At 30.2% G+C, this 17,955-nt stretch overlaps 1 protein-coding gene across 1 annotated transcript in view; it reads left to right on the top strand.

Annotated features, from left to right (window-relative positions):
* LOC129751814 (feline leukemia virus subgroup C receptor-related protein 2) overlaps nt 1-5,363 on the top strand; it is a 117,179-nt gene extending 111,816 nt beyond the window's left edge. Inside the window, exon 10 of the mRNA XM_055747542.1 lies at nt 4,046-5,363. Within this exon, the coding sequence (XP_055603517.1) occupies nt 4,046-4,316 (271 nt within the window). The 3' untranslated portion in view covers nt 4,317-5,363. The remainder of the gene's footprint in view (nt 1-4,045) is intronic.
* The last annotated feature ends 12,592 nt before the right edge of the window (nt 5,364-17,955 follow it).

Here is a 17,955-nt window from a genome sequence, read left to right as displayed (position 1 = left end):
GCTACTTTTTATTTGGTTGAGTCATCGAAGCTTATTTAGTTTAACGTGCCAGGGACAGGAGTTGTTCGTGAGGTGCTGTGGAGAAGAAGGGATGTGTGTTTCCGTGAAAAACGGATGAAGACTTATTTTCACTATCGGTCAAATATGCAAGAAAGAGTTTCATGGTTGCTGCGATCTTTTGGATAGTTCAAAAAGGAGGACGTACTGCAGTGCTGCTGCCCTCTTAAGGAAACGGAGATGTTAAATTTTCCGTTATTTGCAGACTATTATCTCCAGCGGAGTAATCAAAGCTAAGTATAATTTCAACGCGGTTCTTTATTTTTCATTTGTATAAATGTTTTGAGTTACTTACTTTCCCTTTACAAAGAATTGCTGTTCGAAATATCCATTTCAATAGTGAAAACTAACATCGGTTATAGCTTCGCATCTTATTGTTAGTCATTAAAACCATTCGAGTTTTCAACAGAACTCGAAAGGTTTTGTTTATCTTCTAATGTTTTCCTCTGTTCTTTTTTATTTACAAGAGCGAGTAAAGGCGCTATATCCTTGGTCAATGACCAGAAATGAGAGTGCACAAAAATCCAAAATTGTAAAAATTAAAATTTGAAAATTGTATTTAAAGTTAGAAATTTCAGAATATTAACGCTTATGATGTCAGATTCCCAAACATAATTTTATCCTTATGTTTTGTGATTTCTGTGTACAAAATAACTCATTTACAGAGCCACACTTCTTTTTAACAACAAGGAGCACTTTTTAGCGTGCTTCCAACGCATTACCCCTCGGAGCGTATGGTACTGGTGGTCCACGCTTCTTCTCTTTTTTTTTGTTCCTGACGTCTCTGCGTTCTCTGCTCCACAGTGGGCCCGGCCGATTTATGTTTTCTATTATTTTAATGTTTTTATGTTGATATAATAGAAAACATGAACAAAGAAAAAAAGAATAATAACAACCTTTTATTATTCTCCGGGATCAGACATATGTAAGTTCTGGCTGTGGATGTACGATTAGTGATTAGTGATTAGTGAAAATAATTTAAAAATGCTTTTAAATGTTAATGTAACGTATAAAAAATGATTTAACTAATAAAGGTCTAATTTAAAAAAAAATATGGGTAAAACCTAAGTTATGTTCATTGTTGTTTACTGCTTAAATATGCTTAATCTTTTCCTGAATTAAGACTGTGGTTGCAAAATATTTTGCAAAAACAGTAGGAAAAAATGAAAAAACTACTAAAAGATGTACAACTTTACTACTTGCCCAATATTTATGTTTCACTAAAAGCTGCTATAAATAACAAGACCCACAGCTTTCAATTTTCATTAATCCTATAATTCTAAAAGAATTTGTATCGAGGAATTCTTCAACTCATCATGTGAAATAGTGACCAGAAACAGAATGTTAAGAACATAACTTTGCATTTTGGCTTTCAGCATCTTGTATTTTAATTAAAGACATAATTTCATATAGTCTGGCAAAGAGAATGACGGGAGCCAATCGAACTGTCATTCGCGAGAGCCAATCGAGCAAACTTTCTAAATATTGGAAAATCTTGTTTGATGTATTGTGATTATCAAAGCTTTTTTGGCTTTTTAGTAAGATTAACTAAAGATATTTAGGATAATTTACACTATTTTTCACCTATTGATCATTATATATTTTTCGAAAACGATTTCGAGTTCAATTAACAAAAATAGCATTTAAATTACGAATCTAAAAAACTATTTTATATTTTGCAACTGGAGAGAGTTATGAAGAGCTTGAACATTGCTCGATTGGCTCCGCGCGAATGGCAGTTCGATTGGCTCATTCTCTTTGCCAGACCATATGAAGTTATGGTGTCCATAATTTTATTCAATCAAAGCAACCGGAGCCTGTAACGATGATATTAGCTACTGGAAACAAACCTGAAAAAAAATTCTTTTCGAAAACTTTCGGCTGTGAAAACCCTTCTTGTCAACCAAATTTCTGTTCATTATTATACAATCTTTCTCTTTCTGTACAATCTGATTTTTAATCAGTACCGAACCCGGGCAATAGGGCCGACACAATATGCACTTAATCTAAATGATTTAAAAAGGCATCCCAGTAAATCGATAGGAAAAAAGAAAGGGGGAAATCGGAAAGTTTTCACCGAGGTTTTCAATTTTTGTTATCCTTACCGACTGCCATTTTCCGCATTATGGCATTAATTTTTGCTTGCATTCATCACTTTTCCAGCCACAGATCAGACGAGTTCATTTTCATTCCACTCCACACATCAGCTCTTTTTGACACGATAAACAATTCTTCGATTTTTCGTAAATCCAACGTTAGAACCTTTCTCAAATCACAAGTTTTTTTTAGAGAGAGAGGAAAATAACTTCAAAAAATACCTTGCGCGAGTAAACAAAAAAAAAACGCGTCCGCACTCGAGCAAGGCCTGTTCGGAACCACAAATAACGCAAGCAAGTTTTAACCCAAAAAGTTAAAATTAAAGCGAATACTTAGCTTGGGACTTAACAAACGGATCATGCTTCAGGTTCGAATATTCCTTCGGGTGTCCACCTATGCTGTTACCATTACCCAGGAACCGCTGGACTATTTACATTCTGATGGAAGGGGACTGGTTGTTTACACGTTTGACTGGTTGCACCCTCGGGACACGGGAAAATTCTCCGACCCACATTGCATGTTCCATTTGGGGTCTTTTTCGGATTGATTATGATTATTCCAGATTTTAATGTTTTGAATTTTCACTTTTGAAATTGTCGAAAATTAAGAGCTTGATTAAACATGCTTCAATCGATGACTACTTCGATCAACCCCTCCATTGACTGTCTAGACTTGGTACTAAAATTTCATTGAATCTCGAGTGAATATAAATATTTCATTGGAGAATGACAGTTCGCTACCGTGAATTTGTTCTTGCAAAACTATTTCATTTCATTAACAGTACGACAATTTAAGGCAAAAATACAATTTTTGAATTTTTTTTTGTATCTAGTCCAATCGTGTTGTAGTCTTGGGGTGAAATATTTGTCCCAATTTGGGCTTCAAGAAAAAAGTCAATGATTTAAAAAGCTATTAATGAAAAACTTGTACTTTTGTTCCTCTCGAGCAAACTACCTTAAAATCACATTCTCTCTTGAGACTTAAGCAACCCCTCGCTATGGTCATTCGTTAAATTATTCAAAAATGCAAACATAACGGTTTTTGTAAAATAACCATGGCTTCTTCAATTTTCAACTGATTTTGATAAATGACCAATTGAAATCTGTGTTTTAACCTACATTTAAGGTCCACAGCATATCAGATTTTTAATTTGTTACTATCTAGTCTCAAACTGTCCATAAAACAATATTTTTTCAAAAAATTGCATTTTTATTATTGTTCTATCTTTAATTCACTTATATCAACAACCCTGTTGGTCATACGTAAAAATTTAGTTTGAATGATCGATAGCAAATTTATTCACCTTCAATATGCAAAACAGAGATTTCAAATTAATGCTATGCAATTCGAGATATTTAAATCTAGGTACAAGTATCTTTTTTCTATTTTTTCAAAATTTTATATTTGGAGCATAACTTAAAAACTGTTCTACTAAATATTTTTTAATTTTATTTTCGGATTCAGCACTCGATTCTACATTAAAAATTTGAGTCGGTGAATATAGTTTACGATTTTTTCAAAATTATGTAAGCTAGTGTAATTTCAGAAATAAATTAATTGATGTCAAAGAAAATACAAAATTGATAACCAATTTCTCTTTATGAATTTGATCATACGTGGGCAAAGTAGTGACTATTTTTCAATAATTAACAGCAAATTAACTCTACATTTCATTAGGTACGTTGCTCAAAATTGTGAAAATTATTCCTAAGCAACCAAAAGTTGCATAGTAGATAACTGGTAAACGAATTTTTTCATTGGTTGAGTTTGTAGGATCGGCTTTTTTCAACTGCGGGCTTGTAAGTTTTAAAGGAAATTTTCTGTTAAAAACTTTGACGAACAGTATCTGATTATTTTACTCATTTTGTCATTTTTATTCTCCCGCCAACAGCTTCTTCATGACCGGGTACCTGCCGGTGGGCTTCGAGTTTGCGGCCGAGCTGACCTATCCGGAACCGGAGGGAACCTCGACGGGATTGCTGAATGCCGGCGCCCAGGTGTTTGGAATTACCTTCACCATGCTCTACTCGGAGATTCTCAACGATTACGGTGACATTGCGGCCAATGTGACGATGGCCGTCATGCTGCTGGTTGGCTCAGTTGTGACGGCCATTATCGGGTCGGATTTGAGGCGACAGGCGGCTCAGAACCCAAATGCCTAAGAGGTTGTCGCTGAGTGAGTTTAGAAGTGCTTGCACTCTTTTCTTAGTCCACGGTTTAAAAAAAACAGAAAGCTCACCACTTTGTAGTTGTTGTCAATTTGGATAAACGAGAGATGCGGAAATGAGAAGATGATTGTAGAATAGCAAAAACCCATAAACAGTTTTTCGGTCGAAAGCGAATGAGGAAATGCTCGATTTAGAAATAAAAATCGAAAACGTGCAATGAATGGAAATCAAATTAGGTCAAGTCCAGACCGCAAAACACGACGACGCTCGGCCGGAAGGAAGGAAGGAAGTTTTTTTTGGGCTCCGGGAAATATTTGTTCCGACACCATCTCACTCAGCCCGGAGCGAAGTTCTTTTGATTTTTTTTTCTTTTTTCCGGTACAATTTTGAGATCCTTCTAAAAGAAAACTGACGGACAGGCGGCGTAGGACAGACAAATAAGTGCAAAGGCAATTAAAATTAGCTTTTCAAGTTTTCACGCTTTTTCCCATTTGGTTGTGAGAGAGCGAATTTTCCGAACGATGGAAGAAGAGGCTAAGTGGTTGGAAAAACGGTTTCCGGTTTTTGTTTGCGAATGTTAAACTGTTGAAGTCAAATATTTTCGTTGTTTTTGAAGCCACTTTTTTGCCCGACTGGTGAACGGATAACATTTTTTACGATCAGCGAGTGGCTCACGTTCGAAGACCTCCCTCGAGGGGGAAAACAGGCGCTCTAGAAGGCAAAAAAAAAGGAAACCGGAAGTCATCTTGAGATCGAGAGCCGGGTTTTAAGAGGATGCAACAACAAAAAACTCATCAGCAAATTCATATGCAATGCTTTTTTTTATTCCCCTTCTGTGCGCGTTGAAGCTATGTATTGTTTCTGATCGTCAAATTGTTTCCGTTCAGAGTGAAGTAATGCCAAGTTGAGTGGAATCTGCCCTAGACATTCCGTTGCAATGGATCATTAAGCTTTACCCCGACTTTGTTCTGATAAGCTCGTGCATGGAATAGTTTACAAAGTATTTATTTTTTGAGCGATAAGAATGGAACGTGTTGTAAAAGATTTTGACAAGTTTGGAAAACATCAATTCAAGAAAGCGTTAAGTTTTTGAATCTTTATCAGTTCATTCATCTTCACAATGTGCGAAACAACTTTGCAAAAAAAGAAATGGAAACAATAATTATTTATTTAAAATGTTTAAACTAAATTTATGAAAATTGAACAAACTTTTCAACAAAGCTAAACAACTTTTTTTGAGCCTCAGAAATATTTATTCGAAAAAACAACTGTCGATGTTTTATGCATCGCATGGTCGGCATTCAATTTAAAGTTACCGGTTTTTCCTATTGTTTAGCTTATCCACTTAGACTCAACCCACAAACGACAGAGAGCAAAAGTTTTTCCTACTCCAAAAGGAAAATTTTGTCCTAGTTTCGAGTTCCGTCTAGTGAACCCCACTGGAATAATATTTATAGCTGGAGTTTGGCGCGTTTTCAGAATGGTTGCAGACGACAGCTTCCACCATCCGCCAGTGGGTATTTATGAGTCTGGGTTATTGTTCTTTTCGCACTTTATCTCGCGCAGATGGGCGTTTTATTCGAATTGTTAAAAAATTATAATACATATATAAGAGAGGTTTTGGCGACTGAGAGGAAGAAACACAAATTCAACTGTCTGGATTGTGAAATTTTAACCATTTTGAGACAACTTAAAGGTGAAGCTGACCTAATTTTGAAGATTATTGATTCAACATTTTGAACAGTTGAACTCTAGCATAACCAGAATTAGTATGAATTTTTCTAAAAAAAAAAAAATAATGACGCCTATTTTTTTTTTAACTTTGTTCAAAATGCGTGGTTCGATTGAATTCATCGTTAATCCTGATCAGAGTTTAGCAACTTAATCTACATATTTATTGAACTCAAATGTATCGTTTTCTCCTACAATTTATTATTGGCCATTGGCAGGCTATCGCTTTTTTCCCTTTTGTTACCTAGTAGGCCATGATTGCTAGGAAACATATCTACCTACTGTACTTATATGTTATAACAATGCAGTTTGGATTGAGAAACGCCCTAGAACTATTCCAGTGATTGATAGGTGCATTCAAATCAATGATTGGATTCCGATGGACTTATCTGAACCCTGATTGTTGATTTATTGATCGCGTTACATGTTATCGATTGTCTAAAAACTGTACACCCTCCAAAAAAAATACAACTCTTCCTTGTGCGTATAACTGATGACTTATTTCAAGGATAAACATTGATGAAATTTTAAAGCTCTTTTTGCACTGAAGATGTTCCCGAAAACAAAGAGGATCTCCAAAAATGGTCAAGATAAAAAAAAAAGACTAGATTACAGTGTAACACACAAAGATGGCACAAGTATGGCCCGAAATTTCAGTCAAAGTGAAACCAGTCGATCGATTGTTACAAAACTTTGCAATTTCATCAACTCTTACGCAAGTAATCAAAAGTCAAACACAAAAGAAAGTGTTGCATTTTTTCTACTAAGAACTAACTTACTAAGAACGGTTATGATAAATTCGTTTCAAAGTTGTTGTTTAATATGTATGGTAAGCATTGGGGGAAGAAAACATCTGAAAATGTTTCAATTTCCAGTGGCTTGCTGAACAATGCTTGTGAAGTTTAGGGCTGTGAGGCTTTTGGGAAACTCTAGAGGCTCGAAAGGAAGAAGCCTGAAACAATCAATTGAATAAACCAGTTTCAGCTATGAATTTTGGTTTCAATAGTTCAATCGTGCAAGTATGGAATGTCTAGAGCAGTGGTCGGCAACCTTTTGGTCGGAAGAGCCAAAACTCTCAAATTTTCAATATTTCGGAGCTTTAAAGAGCCACATTAAAGATTCCAATACAATGGTTTTAAATGAATAAAAAATCAAAATTTATGAATGATCACTGAACATTGGGTTTACGAAAATAACTTCAATTCCATTAGTGTTTTTTCTCTAACTCTTGGATAGTTCTTGTAAATCTGTTTCTTATTACCATTAGATAAGTACACGGATTTTCATCTGAATCGTCATATCTTCTAACATGGTTTGATTGTATATCAATTTTAATTCGTTGACAAATATCGAGTAAAAAAATTTTAAATCCATGTTAAGCTTAAATGAATATTTGCACAATGTTAAAGTGAATGATTTGAACATATTTACAAAAGCAAATTATTTATAATTTCTTCGGCAAAGTAAAGCTTTTAATATAACAGGAAATAAATTTTTCTTTTTCTTTTTGAAAACATTCCTCAGATTAAGCTAATTTATTAATAAATCCAGAAGTATGAGGTAAAATGCAACTGAATAGTAGTAGTCGAAAATTTTTATCTTCAAAAATTATGCTCCTGCCTGACAACTGGTAGAATTTTCAAAATTTATGACATCAAGCGATCGTGTTTTCAGGATTTAATGCTTATAGAAAATTCAAAAATATTATTTTATGTCACTTGTGATTCTTCAGTATTGGGCGTCCAACTGAATGAAAAAATAAATTTAATACGTTGTACGTCAATGCTTGCTAAAGCTGCTGCTGCTTGACCAGTATAAATTTGTAATATGATTTGGTCGCCTTCATAGAAAATTCTTGACAAATAATAAAGAAACAGTACATGGCAAAACCAGCTCAAGGATACTTTTGAAGTTTCTGAAACAAAAATTATTAACAACAAATCAACAGTGATATACTCTTAATCGAAAATGAAAAAAAAATTATGTCCGTTACTGAAATTTCGTTCAAAATTGGTGTGCTTTTGGTAAATATTTGCTGCTGAAATTTCAAATGTGTTCAAAGACTCAAAGGTTTACATTTTTTTTTCTATTTACATAAAATTTAATTACAAAAAAACTACTCCGAGCTCAAAAGGTCAATTTAGTTATTGAAAACAAGTATTTATTGAAATTATCATTCATTTTCAATGCTAATTCGAGTTTGAAAAGCTGTCAAACTTTAATTTGAAATTATCAATTCATAGTTTTGGAATTTTGTATTTAAATTTCATGTATCTATTCACTTTTTTAACATAATATTTATTGAGTAGACTTTCCAAAATCTTTCTGAACTTATCCAAGCCGGCAAATCCGGGGATTGGGTTTCTAAATTTTAAACTCTAAACTGGGTAATAAAAGGGAAATTCCAGCCAAATTCAGGTATTTTCCATAAAAAGGCAATCGTAAAGCTGAAAACTAAACACACGAAAATTGATTTCTACCAAGGCACATAAGTGGCGTTTAAATCATATCTCACACACAATTTCAAAAAATTACATGCGAATTTATTTCACTAAAACAAATTGAAAATTTGAAATTCCGACTATTTCCTCGATATTTGGTCAACCGGACCGGACCTGGGATTTTCCATTTCTTTCTTTGAAAATCTGGGCAAGCCCATGGTAAACCGGGCAATCTGGAATGCTAATGAGATATTCAATACATTAAAATTTGAATATTCAGGTACATTAAATTTATCGTTTGAAATTCAAATGAATACAATAGGATTGAGGAGGTGGTTTTTTCAATATTTCTATATTCTACGCGTCAAAGTTGTAAATATTTATCGAAATTGTTGAATAATTCTAATGAGATTTTGAAAATTTCAACTGATTTATTTTCATAGAGGGCAAAAGCGTGATTGTTCGATTGATTCATAAATATACACACGTTTTGGAAATAAATATTCCTGATGCTTCAAATATAGTAAAAAGCAAAAATTGGTAAAATTAGGTTTCAAAAAAAGGTATTTTTCCATTTGGTCCTTTCCGCTTGTTCCTACAGCTGATGCGTTTTAAAACTCCTGTTCTGAACCTATGAAAATCCGTGTGCCAGGTCAATTATCGCTTGAGCTTAATTTTTTAAATATTTTATTCAAAAATGAATATAGTATTAGTGGAGTGAACTAAAGAGCCACGGTTTTACATCAAAAGAGCCGCATGCGGCTCGCGAGCCGCAGGTTGCCGACCTATGGTCTAGAGTAATTGAGGAGCTCCCGGACTTATACAAGATTATGATTCTCAAACAGTATCATACCTCGGAAGAAATCAGGCGACACTTTTTGAAAGTTCAACTGATCTTAACTCACTCGTTCCGCAGACAGTTTCTTCTTCAGTTATTTTAGTTCTTGGTCCGTACTCCTAAGATAGCAAAAATCAAAAGTTTCCATGTCCAATAAAACACAAATTCTTCCAAAAACAGTTTAATGCATTTCTAAGCGATTTCTGAACAAGAGAAAACGAAACATATGTTTAAACTTCGTAAAAGGAGTCTTTGGGCAACTATTCTGACGAATTGTCAAAAAAATACTTCGAGAAACACTTTTTGACCTTTGTAATCGATTTTTACCGAAACTTCTCATCAAGATCTCCCATAGCATTTTGATAACTAGGCTTAACTATGACTTAAAGCGCCATGAGTTAGGTGAACCAAGTAGTTTTCAAGCCTTTAAAGGTTGAATGTTTTACCTAACAAATTATTTTTTTTCAGAAGATTCCACAGAAAAAAAGAAACTTTTTTTGTAGATCACAAAAACAGGCAACTGCACTGAAGATAAGGACTTAATTTGCTCATTAACAAATTTTGTATTGAGGCATCTCCAAAACAGACGGTCAAAATTTGTTGCCAAATTGCAACAAACTATCGATAATTTTCATGATGTTTAATTTTCTTGTCAAAATCTCCTTCAACATTTGATAATTTGGTGAATTTTCTGTTTGTAAGATTGACTACTGCATTGAATGCGTTTTGGTTCGAAAAACATTCCAGGCGCATTACAGCCCGTATTGCTCGTTTAACAATGCCTACTGAGCCCAAAGCGTTTTCATATTTTTTGATAAAGAAAAATCGATAGCAAACCGGATAATCCAATCATTACTCCATCCTTATCACTATTTGTTTCGATATGCAAGAACTTTAAAAAACTTGACGCTAGAGAATGTTTCCTACTATACTATGTATCAATTTTGCTAGCACCTTTTTCTGTTTATAATTCAATAAGCAACGCAGAACACTTTGTTGTACTGGTCCGTCGACGCCTTCTATGATCACCTTGTTTCTTTTCAGCCAACTAAAAAATATGTTTTTTTTTATTTTATTAAAAAAGTTTCCTGCTTTTTTATACTTTTAAGAATCGCAGAGTCATAAACAATTATAAAGTTTATAAAATCCGAATTTATTACAGTTACATATATCTTTATAAGGATCGTTTTTTTAATGAAGAAATATTGTTTTAAATATGGTCGTAATCGAGCAAAAACCCATACCTTTAGCAAGAAAAAAAAGGACGTGGAAAAGGTTGTAAGAACAGAAAAAATCCTCACGAAACGGTTGGTTTTGTATCTTTTAGGCATACGATAATTAAAAACACACAAAAGAAACAAATGGAATATAGTTAGTATTAGCTGTGATAACTTGTTATTGTAGGCTAGAAAGCTCAATGGAAAAAAAACATTCGTTAGTGTTAAAAGTTGTTAGCCGATAAGCACTGTTCATATGAACCTACATAAAAAAAACACATATAACTAATGCCAAAAAAAACAATTGAAACACAGAACAAGTAATGCGAAAAAATCCAATCAGATACGTAAGATCACAGAAGAAAGATTGACAATAAACGAAAGGGATTCGAAGTAGCTGGAGATGAATGAAAACGAAGAAAAATCCTTGTCCTACTCACCGAGAAATTATGAAGACGGAGAAAAACATACGAAAGCCCCACTTCAGCATTCCCATAACATAACAACACACTCTAGCAATTGTGCAAACACAACAGAAAGAGGCGGGATCCCGGAACAGAAAGTTGATACCTTTGTAGTTTGTGGCCGGAAGTCGGGAAGGTCTTGTGCTTTCCGAAGTCGAGTTGCAGAAAGCAAGAAATATTCCCACCAGGCATTTGGCGGGCTTTTGTGTGGCGAACGGCATACTAATAATAACAATAACAACGCCGGCACCGCTGGGGGGTTCTGGCACTGATTGTAGCATCTTTTCACCCACCACAAATGCAGATTCATCACAAACACATATTCGTGCGGTGTTTCTTCAAAAGGTCTGAAATCCCAAGTAAAATAACGTTTTCCTCAAATCCAAGTGAAACAGTTTCGTTCCACTTCTTAAGACCTTTTGAAGAAGCATGCCATCATAACCACATGTACACGTATGAAGCTCAGTGGGATAGCCGTTTTCGCTTACATTAGCATGGCGATGTAAGGCGACTTTTCCTTGCCTCGAAGTAGCGTTCCAATAAGCACTATTTATAGGAAAAGAGTACCACTTGGCTAAGCCCTGGCCAATCCCTGTCGGAAAAAGGGTGGATGAAGAAAAGCAACGCTAACAATCTCCCGCTGCTTACCTGTAGGCAAATTTTCCCTACCTACATTTGCGTCATCTGCAATAATAGAGAGTAACCTCATTTTCAGGAAATTGAATTGCTTTGAGAGATTGGTTTGTATTTCGGAATCGTGAGCTTTCAATTATGAAGACAGTTTATGATTTTTTATGCATTCTTCTTAATTACCATTTCGGATCGATGGTATTCATCATTTACTTAATGAGATCAATTTGAGAGTTTTTAATAATTCGTCTACAGATTAGCAGAAAAGCATCCAAAACGTCAAAGACTTTTGCTGAGCCAAATCCATGCCATCGAATGCCCCTTCAAGTAGGCTATAAATATCACCACCTGACAACCGCCAGTTCAAAAATTGCATGCAAGCTTCGCACACTAGATCAAAAATAAGAGCAAACCAGTCCACAACAAACGCAAATCACCGAACGAATTCAAAATACCAGAAAAATGGAAACACCCAGTGACAATACCAAAACTAATGTACCGCGGAAAGTATAACTAGAAACCTTTAGAAATGCATACCTAAAACAAAGTGAATAAAACTATTTATATTTGAAAAAAAACCAGACAGCAAGTACACAAACAACAAACTAACCGAAAGACTTTAGAGCTATATATATTTCAATACCACTGATTGTTGGGGTGTTTTAGACAAAGTTGAAGAAAAAAAAACAATAATCGAAACAATTATAAACAGATGGAATCGCACTTGTTATCAGTAGCATATTTTAGAGAAAAATGACACATTTAGAGTTTTAACGAGAACAGCTGGTAGATTAGTCTCTAAGACATTTTGTGATGAGGTTACACGAAGGTAAAAAAGTAAAGAAAGAAAACTATGCCAAAATATTTTTAACCGAGTAGTTTTGAGTGTGAACGAAAATAAGTACCCTTAGCTAATGAAAATCGAGTGACAATAAATTAATGGAGCTATTTACCGTAACAAAATTATGAAAAAAATACAAAAAAAAAACATACAAACGAATAGAGTTGAGAAAACAAAATCAATATCAATTTAGGCGTAAGTTTCCTACTAGTCTATTAGAAATTTAGCAAACCAAACCAAACAAAAAAACGCTTCAAACGTTGTCGTTTTACTAAACTCCATTCTATGAAGAAAAAACCCAAAAAAACGTATATTAATCATTCTAGAACATAACATGCTATCTAACTAATCAACCCAACTTGAATATCCTATAACTGTTTTAAAAGCAAAACTTTAAACGATTTCCATGTGATTGAATGAAAACCATAACAAAAACTATCAATGTTTAAAACAAAGAATGAATAAATAAAAAATTAAAAATTAACGACAAAGTTCCCGTTGTTCGACTTTTACAAAATTGAGAAATCCCTTGAAAGAAAAAAAAAGAAAAGGTACCAAGTAGGCTGGGATTTTGCAGTCGAAGATATCGATTTTCTTCTGCTTCTTCAATTTTTCGGATACCACGTGTTTGTAAAACTCCCTTTGAAAGTGACATATCTACGAGAAAATTTCAACAACTTTAAACACAATTTACATGGCGTTTGAAGACTTAAAAAGGGTAATAAAAAGTACAGTGATCTTACTTTCCTAGCTACATCTTGCAAGTAAGTAAAAAAGCTTCAATTTGTGTAGAAAAAATGGAAAATTAAGCGGAGGTAAGACAGCAGAAATTACTATAAAGTTAACCTTGAAAAAATATCAATTCTTATCGGTAACAATTAAAAAGAGCAAAACGTTCAACTAAACGTTTCCGCTCAGCTATTGAAAATAAATTAAAGTATTAGAAAATGATTCCAAAAACAATTAAAAGCGGAAAAAGGTCCAAGGTTCTGCAATCTGAACCACAATCGCGCACATTAGAATTGAAAACTTGTAGTTTGAATTCAAAAATTATTTTCTAAAAAAATAGCTTCTAAGGAAGCTAAATTCTAAAACGATAAGGATTGTTTCTTATTAAAATTTGATGGATATAATTACATAAGAAGAAAATTAAATTTGACGTAATTAAGATTTTGGAGTAAAAAGTTAAAAAATATATCTGTATCTCCTAAAATTAAATTAAAACGAAAAAAGGACAAATATGACAAAACTAATGAAAATGACAAAAAATTAAAAAATAACCAAAACTATAAAAATAACAAAAAAAAATAACAATGATAACTAAAATGACAAAATATTAAAAAAAAAAAAACACAAAAATAACATAAATTTCAAAAAATTGCAAACATTACAAAAATTAGAAAAATTTAAAAAAAATACAAAAATCACAAAAATAACAAAAAATACAAAAAACATACGAACTACAAAAAATATAAAAATTACAAAAATGACAAAATCACAAAAAATTAAAAAAAATTATAAGAACTAAAAAAATGATAAAAATTACAAACATTACAAAAATTACAAAAATTACAAAAATAACAAAAATTACAAACATTACAAAAATTACAAAAATAACAAAAATAACAAAAATTACAAAAATTACAAAAATTACAAAAATTACAAAAATTACAAAAATTACAAAAATTACAAAAATTACAAAAATTACAAAAATTACAAAAATTACAAAAATTACAAAAATTACAAAAATTACAAAAATTACAAAAATTACAAAAATTACAAAAATTACAAAAATTACAAAAATTACAAAAATTACAAAAATTACAAAAATTACAAAAATTACAAAAATTACAAAAATTACAAAAATTACAAAAATTACAAAAATTATAAAAATTACAAAAATTACAAAAATTACAAAAATTACAAAAATTACAAAAATTACAAAAATTACAAAAATGACAAAAATAACAAAAATTACAAAAATTACAAAAGTTACAAAAATTACAAAAATTACAAAAATTACAATAATTACAAAAATCACAAGAATTATCAAATTAACAAAGATAACAAAAATTACAAAAATTACAAAAATTACAAAAATTACAAAAATTACAAAAATTACAAAAATTACAAAAATTACAAAAATTACAAAAATTACAAAAATTACAAAAATTACAAAAATTACAAAAATTACAAAAATTACAAAAATTACAAAAATTACAAAAATTACAAAAATTACAAAAATGACAAAAATTACAAAAATTATAAAAAATTACAAAAATTACAAAAATTACAAAAATTACAAAAATTACAAAAATTACAAAAATTACAAAAATGACAAAAATTACAAAAATTACAAAAATTACAAAAATTACAAAAATTACAAAAATTACAAAAATTACAAAAATTACAAAAATTACAAAAATTACAAAAATTACAAAAATTACAATAATTACAAAAATTACAAAAATTACAAAAATTACAAAAATTACATAAATTACAAAAATTACAAAACTACAAAAATGACAAAAATGACAAAAATGACAAAAATGACAAAAATGACAAAAATGACAAAAATGACAAAAATGACAAAAATGACAAAAATGACAAAAATGACAAAAATGACAAAAATGACAAAAATGACAAAAATGACAAAAATGACAAAAATGACAAAAATGACAAAAATGACAAAAATGACAAAAATGACAAAAATGACAAAAATGACAAAAATGACAAAAATGACAAAAATGACAAAAATGACAAAAATGACAAAAATGACAAAAATGACAAAAATGACAAAAATGACAAAAATGACAAAAATGACAAAAATGACAAAAATGACAAAAAAGACAAAAATGACAAAAATGACAAAAATGACAAAAATGACAAAAATGACAAAAATGACAAAAATGACAAAAATGACAAAAATGAGAAAAATTACAAAACTACAAAAATGCCAAATTTACAAAAATTACAAAAATTACAAAATTAACAAAAATGACAAAAATTACAAAAATTACAAAAATTACAAAAATTACAAAAATAACAAAAATTACAAAAATTACAAAAATTATAAAAATTACAAAAATTTCAAATATTACATAAATTACAAAAATTACAAAAATGACAAAAATGACAAAAATTACAAAAATTACAAAAATTACAAAAATAACAAAAATTACAAAAATTACAAAAATTACAAAAATTACAAAAATTATAAAAATTACAAAAATTACAAAAATTACAAAAATTACAAAAATTACAAAAATTAAAAAATTACAAAAATGACAAAAATAACAAAAATTACAAAAATTACAAAAATTACAAAAATTACAAAAAATATAAAAATTACAAAAATTACAAAAATTACAAAAATTACAAAAATTACAAAAATTACAAAAATTACAAAAATTACAAAAATTACAAAAATTACAAAAATTACAAAAATTACAAAAATTACAAAAATTACAAAAATTACAAAAATTACAAAAATTACAAAAATTACAAAAATTACAAAAATTACAAAAATTACAAAAATTACAAAAATTACAAAAATTACAAAAATTACAAAAATTACAAAAATTACAAAAATTACAAAAATTACAAAAATTACAAAAATTACAAAAATTACAAAAATTACAAAAATTACAAAAATTACAAAAATTACAAAAATTACAAAAATTACAAAAATTACAAAAATTACAAAAATTACAAAAATTACAAAAATTACAAAAATTACAAAAATTACAAAAATTACAAAAATTACAAAAATTACAAAAATTACAAAAATTACAAAAATTACAAAAATTACAAAAATTACAAAAATTACAAAAATTACAAAAATTACAAAAATTACAAAAATTACAAAAATTACAAAAATTACAAAAATTACAAAAATTACAAAAATTACAAAAATTACAAAAATTACAAAAATTACAAAAATTACAAAAATTACAAAAATTACAAAAATTACAAAAATTACAAAAATTACAAAAATTACAAAAATTACAAAAATTACAAAAATTACAAAAATTACAAAAATTACAAAAATTACAAAAATTACAAAAATTACAAAAATTACAAAAATTACAAAAATTACAAAAATTACATAAATTACAAAAATTACAAAAATGACAAAAATGACAAAAATGACAAAAATAAATGACAAAAATGACAAAAATGACAAAAATGACAAAAATGACAAAAATTACAAAACTACAAAAATGCCAAATTTACAAAAATAAAACAAATTACAAAAATAACCAAAATAACACAAATTAAAGCAATTACAAAAATAACATAAATACAGAAATTGCAAAAATTACAAAAAATACAAAAATTTCAAGAATAACAAGAAAAACAAAAATTAAAAAAATTCCAAAAATGACAAAATTGACAAAAATGACAAAAGTGAAAAAAATGACGAAAATGACGAAAATGACAAAAATGACAAAAATGACAAAAATGACAAAAATGACAAAAATGACAAAAATGACAAAAATGACAAAAATGACAAAAATGACAAAAATGACAAAAATGACAAAAATGACAAAAATGACAAAAATGACAAAAATGACAAAAATGACAAAATGGGGTCATTTTTGAATTTCTCAAACCCTGGGGTCTTAAAAGCTTCGTCTTGGTCCAAAACTCATCCATGATTTTTTGCAGAATTTTTAAGAAACGTTTACATGAGTAAATTTGAACTTTTAGGTTTGTATGGGAAAATTGAATATTTTGTACTGAAAAATAAACATCATTTTTGATTCTTCTGTGGAACCGAGCCTGCAAATGGTTTTTGTACCAATTTATAAATTCCTACAAGGAAATTCTCCTTTAAACAACTTTGTGGAATATCATAACTTCGTATGTTTTTCGAAAAAAAAGTTATTAGCTGTTTATCAGATGTATGTCTTTTTGGATTGATAAACCATAAATTCAATTGACACCACTGCTTGTGCCCCACGAAGTATGGCATGAAAAGTGGTCTTGGAATACCTCGCTAGGCACCCAGTAGTGATGTTAATTGAGTTCATGGTTTATCAATGCCAAAAGACATACATCTGTTAAAGAGCTAATAACTTTTTTGTATAAAAAGATAAGAAGTTATAATATGCGACAAAGTTGTTTAGCGGAAAATTTCCTTGAAGGAGTTCATAAAGTGGCACAAAAACCATTAGCAGGCTCGGTTCCACAGAAGAAACAATAATGATGTTGATTTTTCAGTACAAAATATTCAATTTTCCCATACAAACCTAAAAGTGCAAATTTACTCATGTAAACGTTTCTTAAAAATTCTGCAAAAAATCATGGATGAGTTTTGGACAAAACGAAGCATTTAAGATCCCAGGGTTTGAGAAATTCAAGAATGACCCCAAATCGACTCAGTCTAATAGAGTATATCAATGAAACTTCATGTTTTTTTTTTGAAGAGATTGAAATTCTACTAAAGCGTAATTCAATCTGAGTCT

The sequence above is a fragment of the Uranotaenia lowii genome, chromosome 3 (assembly GCF_029784155.1).
Source record: "Uranotaenia lowii strain MFRU-FL chromosome 3, ASM2978415v1, whole genome shotgun sequence".
In the NCBI taxonomy this organism is placed as follows: domain Eukaryota; kingdom Metazoa; phylum Arthropoda; class Insecta; order Diptera; family Culicidae; genus Uranotaenia; species Uranotaenia lowii.
The sequence above is the reverse complement of the archived record's forward strand: the minus strand, read 5'-3'. Positions and strand labels throughout refer to the sequence as shown.